The sequence below is a fragment of the Zea mays genome, chromosome 9 (assembly GCF_902167145.1).
Source record: "Zea mays cultivar B73 chromosome 9, Zm-B73-REFERENCE-NAM-5.0, whole genome shotgun sequence".
Taxonomy (NCBI): Eukaryota; Viridiplantae; Streptophyta; class Magnoliopsida; order Poales; family Poaceae; genus Zea; species Zea mays.
This window is the reverse complement of record NC_050104.1, coordinates 9,212,952-9,218,780: the sequence shown is the minus strand read 5'-3', so window position 1 is coordinate 9,218,780 and position 5,829 is coordinate 9,212,952. Positions and strand designations below refer to the sequence as shown.

At 43.1% G+C, this 5,829-nt stretch overlaps 1 protein-coding gene across 1 annotated transcript; it reads right to left on the bottom strand.

Moving 5' to 3' along the window:
- Positions 1–270: 270 nt before the first annotated feature.
- On the bottom strand, positions 271–1,121 carry LOC103637884 (EF hand family protein). Its single transcript, XM_008660904.4, has one exon. The coding sequence runs from the start codon at positions 807–809 to the stop codon at positions 513–515; it is 297 nt and encodes a 98-aa protein (XP_008659126.1). The 5' UTR covers positions 810–1,121; the 3' UTR covers positions 271–512.
- Between the last annotated feature and the right edge of the window lie 4,708 nt (positions 1,122–5,829).

The window sequence follows — 5,829 nt, the reverse complement described above, 5'->3', positions numbered from 1 at the left end:
ATATTATTACTTACTCTTTATTGTAATTCGAAGTATTGTGCTATGATGAGTCATTTATGTAATCGTTGTGTACGTGAATTACTGATTCTGGCACGTACATGGTTCACATTCGGTTTACCTTTAAAATCGGGTGTGACATTATTTTTTTTAAAAAAAAATAGATGTTATATTTAGAAGGGAAAAAAATGAATCTCAAGGTACAGCTCGATCGAACTCTCGAGATGAACCTACGAACACACTGCACGTACGAAAGCCACACGGCACATGCCATATCTCCACAAATTAGAGTTACCATCCACAAATTGAAGTTACTACAAGACATTAATTTGAAAAGCCCCCGTACAACGTTTAATAAGTAACAACAACACACATCCACGAGGATTGAAAAAGGAAAAATAACATCACATCACATCCAATCCAATCCATACAGATTACAGACTTGACACGGCCCACGGGCATGCTCCAAGTTATTACTGGCCGATCGATCATAGATCATATCCATCCATGAGCAGTTAGTACCCAAGCTGGGCGATCTTGACGTGGAGGTGGGTCTGCGCGAAGGCGAAGAGGCGGGCCACCTCGTCCTCCCCGATGAGCTGCACGCCGCCGTCGCGGTCGGCGTCGGCGGCGCGCACGGCGCCCCGGGCCTTCCACCACGCGAACCACACGTTGAGGCTGCGCAGCGCGTGCTGCAGCTCCTCCCTGCTGATCCGGCCGTCGCGGTCCGCGTCGAACTGCGCCAGCCACGCCCGGAACCCCTCCACCGTCAGCTCCCCCTGCGGCAGCGCGCGGTACCGCATGAACGCCATCCGATTCCGATCCTCTCTCGACGACCCCGTACGTGTGCTTTGTTTGCTTCCGCTCGATCGGTACGTGTGAGAGTGTGAGACACGGTGAGTGAGCTGTGAGTCTACTGCTGCTCTGGTGGTCGGTCGAGTTGCAAGTGGCGACGCACACAGCGCCAGCTCCAGGCGCTCCTATATATACCGGCCGGCCGGTCCAAGAGGAAGAAGCGCCGAGGTTTTTTACGACTCGTTTTGCACGCGCAGGAATGAAGTTCGGCTGGCCGTGTTGAACATGGGGTAGACTGTTTTTTTTTTTTTGCATAGAATGAAGAACGGGTAGACTGTTAGATCAAACAGAAGTAATAATGCACTGACGTACGTACTGTAGACTGTAGTGGCTAGAGATTGTTTATATATAGATCGATGCAGCTGGTAGCTTTCCAGTTGCCACTACGCTTTTCTTCTCTTTTCTCTCTCTGCGAGCAGGGGAATAATCAGATCGGCGGTGCATTTAGGCGGTCTGCATTCTTTGGATTAGGATATATGCGGGCACTATTACATTACATCAGGGTGTATATATATATATATCTATACCTTTGTTGGATTAGAACAGGAACGGAAGGAGGAGCGAAGGGGCCGAACGATCAAATTTCGAGAATCCACTGAGCACATGTATACTTGAGAGTTGAGAAAAGCTGTGGCAACTGGCAAGTACACTGCTTTGAGGACGTTTGGTTCATATCCAGCTTCGCAAAGCAGGAGTATCTTTTGGAAGCGCAGTTTTGTTTTGTTTTTTGTTTTTTGGTTTTTGGTTGGGCGAAATCATACGTAGCCATGACACCTGATGATATACGCTCTGCTCTGGGGAATCGTAAGTTGTGCTGGGAGATGATGATAGTATTGTATACTGTATAATCTCTGTGTCCCAAATTAAAATTCGCCTTAGATAATTAATAGATTTATAATACTTAATGCATGTGTTATATATATATATATATATATATATATATATATATATATATATATATATATATATATATATATATATATATATACGGCGCTGCTAAAATGCACCTGGGTGCATTCTCTATATTGAATGCACCCAGACGTAAGTCCTGTTTCGCGCGCCTCCTCGCCCCCGCCGCCGCCGCGCGCATCCATATCCCCGTGCCGCCGCCGTCTCCTCCTTCTTCCTCCGATCCTCTAAACCTAGATCCCACCACCGCCGAGCGCCTCCCTGTCCTCGCGCCGCCGCGCGCCTCCCTGTCCCCGCGCCGCCGCGCGCCTCTCTGTCTGCGTGCCTCCCTGTCCCCGCATTAGGTGGGATTGCAAGCCCGCATTATGTGTGATTGCAACTGTTGTATAATTTTACTCAAATATCTGTTAAAAAATGTAAACAAAATGATTGCAACCGATGGTGTGTTGTAATTGCAACTGCGGGTGTAGTGTGGATGCAACTGCTGAGTTGCTCTTATGTGATTGCAAGTACTGAATAACTCTGAGAAATTTTGTTAAAAAATATGATTGCAACTGCTGGTCTGGTGTAATTGCAACTGCTGGTCTGGTGTGATTGCAACTTCTATATAACTATGTCCAAAAATCTGTTAAACAAACAAGATTGCAACTACTGGTCTGGTGTAATTGCAACTGTGGGTCTGTTGTGATTGCAACTTCTATATAACTATGTCCAAAAATATGTTAAACAAACAATAATTGCAACTGCTGTCTGGTGTAATTGCAACTTCTGATCTGGTGTGATTGCAACTTCTATATAACTATGTCCAAAAATCTGTTAAACAAACAATGATTGCAACTGCTGCCTGGTGTAATTGCAACTGCTGGTCTGGTGTGATTGCAACTTCTATATAACTATGTCCAAAAATCTGTTAAACAAAACAATGATTGCAACTGCTGTCTGGTATAATTGCAACTGCAAGTCTGGTGTGATTGCAACTTATGTGAAGAGGTTGAGCCGTTCGCGGAGGAGCCGTTCACGGAGAAAGAGGGGCGGGGGCGGGAAAATGAAAAGGTTCTGTCCGGAGCGTGCGGGAGGGACGAAACCGGCCTGGGTGAGACGGTTGGCTCGGACCTGGCACATAGGTTCGGCCTGGGTGCATTCTCTATATTGAATGCACCCAGGTGTAATATATAAATACAGTGTATATATATATATATATATATATATATATATATAGATTCATCGTTATTCATCTGAATATATTATATATAAAAACTAAGAGCTAAACAAATACTTCACTCGGTCCCAAAATATAGGTTCTTTATAGACCCATTTTTTCGTCCGCATTCGAATAAATAATAATGAATATAGATATACATGGAAATTATATTTATATATTGATTAATGAATGCGTATTTAGTTTAAAATGAATTATATTTTGGGACGGGGTAGTAGAGAGTACCATTTTCGATATAATATGTTTTAGAAGCCGTAGGGCACTCACGGGTGGGTCACAGCTGATTGCGACTTTTTTTCTTCTTCCAGCAGCGCAATCTTCAAATGCCTGTTTGGCAACCAGAATTCCCCTGAGCGATAACAGTGAAGCATATGATTATCACGACCAAGACTACGTTCGCCGGTCGATGCCTGCCTTTCCTTTACGTCCTTCTGCAACAACAACAACAAAAAAAACACTGGTGTACGTGCTGGTAGCACGAGATTTTAACAATGCTTGGACGCAAAAGGCTCCGAGTTGTTTAAGAGAAAGCGGCGTGGCTGATCATGCGAAAGCCTTGAAACGCCAAGGTTCCTTGTTCCAAAGACGCGGCGGCGAAATCGTTGATTAATGGGGATCAGATTCTTTCCGGTAGGCTTTTACAGGCACTCGTGGACCAGAGCAATCCGGTTCGCAAGTGGTCAGTTATTGTTTATCTCGTAGGTTCTCTACCTGCTGGGTAGTAGAGCTCATCAACAGGTTCTCTAGCTGCTGGGTAGTGGCACATTGTTAAACACACGCAGTAAAATGTACAGCAGAAGTACCTTGTAGTTTCCATCCGTTACAGCAGAAATATGAACGCGTCATGATGAGTTTCCTTTGTGACTAGAGTACAGGAACTTCGCCTAAAAACGATCGAGTTCAGAGGTGCTGCCAACGTCGGCCAGTACACGACAGGTTCGTATTCGATCTGTCTGGAACATGGAGGAAATTTGAGAAGTTATACTTTCTTCTTTTTTTTCCCGTTTTTCCTTCGAAAGTGAATCCAACAGCAAGCTCGTACTCGGGAAGTCTAAAAGTTGAGATCCAGCTTGCACGTCCTCGCAGGGCCTTGTTCAACCTAACTGCTAAAAACAAATTTCAAAATACGAAATGGAGAACCTCGGATACTACCAAATGTTGGTGGAGTCGTGGAGTACGACTTCTACATGGACAAGTTAGACTTGGACAGATTACAACACAGAATCAGTGGAATGCACAGTGAATGATCTTCACGAATGATTTATTGTATCTTAGAAGGTATTTATGAACTATGAAACAGTGACATGTAATATATTTGAACCATGAAAGTGTGTCATGAAATGTATTTTGAACCGCTAAATATTGTTATTGGACTTGTGATAACATTTAGGCCATTTTTATTTAAATTTTGTGACATAAATATGCTGAGGTTTGATTTCTCGCGCATTGCTACCGATTTATCAAATTGGTGACCGATAAATCGGTCTTATCGGCCGATTAATCGGTTTTGAGTCGTTTAAATTCAAAAACTATGAAACAATGTCATGTAATGTATTTGAACTGGTAAATGTTGTTATTGGACGTGTGACAATGTTTAGGGTCATCTTTTGTTCAAATTATGGAACCTTAATGTGCTTTATTTGCAAAAATCTATTTCTATGCCGCCCATTTATCAGGCCAGAAGCCGATTAATCAGACTTATTGGTCGATTTATCGGTTTCAAACCGTTTCGAATTCAAAAAACTAAGCGATTTTGAGTTTAGCCGGTTTTCGTCGGTTTATCGCGATAAACCAGTTGTTGGTGGGTGCCGGCTTTGACCCTTCAATCGAATTGGTGAACCCTGATGATGAGTTTCCTTTGTGACTAGAGTACAGGAACTTCGCCTGAAAACGCCCGAGTTCAGACTTCAGAGGTGCTGCCAACATCCGCCAGTACGACAGGTTCGTATTCTTTCTTTTTTTTCCCGTTTTTTCTTCGAAACAGAATCCAACAGCAAGCTCGTACTCGGGAAGTCTAAAAGTTGAGATCCAGCTTGCACATCCTCGCAGGGCCTTGTTCGAGAATAAATGCTCCAGAAGAATTCTCGTTCTCTAAAAGTAGATATGGTTCTCGATATCATGCATCTTACGGCTTCATAACATTAATACATAGTAGTCTTATCAAAAAGATATGGAGGAGAAGGCGAGTAGAGACCACAGAGAAGGATTGGTTGCCGTGTCCGTGTCTGTGATCTGTAACTCTACAAGCCATTTCTAGAACCTTTCTCGTGGGTTCCCCCAGCAAGACCTATGCATGACAGCTGCATATGCTAATTTGGATTCTTAAAATTTTGTTCCACCATTATTTCGTAGCATTTTCAACAGAATTGCTCCCTCGGTCCTCAAATTTCATTCCCATGGCAACTGAATAGCGAATGTGAACTGTGATTCTGTGAAGGAATACTCTCCATTGCGGTTTTTTTTTTTGGAAGCAAAAGAAGAAAAACAAGAACCCTAGCATCTACTTGAGAATAATTTGGGTTCAGAGTTCAAGGCAGGAAAGGTGGTGATCAAAGGCCCATCTATATCAATTGAGTAAGCATCTAGTCCCATAGCAAATAAAATAATTCTGGAAAAGAGAATACATACGGCTTCACAGTCTATTCAAACACTCGTGATTTGAACAAAGGTGAAGGCAAAAATATAGACGTCTTCTTTGACAGCTTTGTATTTGTTTCAGTACGCTAGAACCATGATGTGAAACGGAAATACAGTCGCTGACAGCGCTAAACCTAAAACAACACTCAAAGAAACAGAAGACACCAAGCGAAAAAAGAAAGATCAACATTAAAATACTAACAGCAACTATG

Bases quoted from the DNA above. Each gene is read 5' to 3' on its own strand.
- LOC103637884 (XM_008660904.4), bottom strand. From the start codon at position 809: ATGGCGTTCATGCGGTACCGCGCGCTGCCGCAGGGGGAGCTGACGGTG.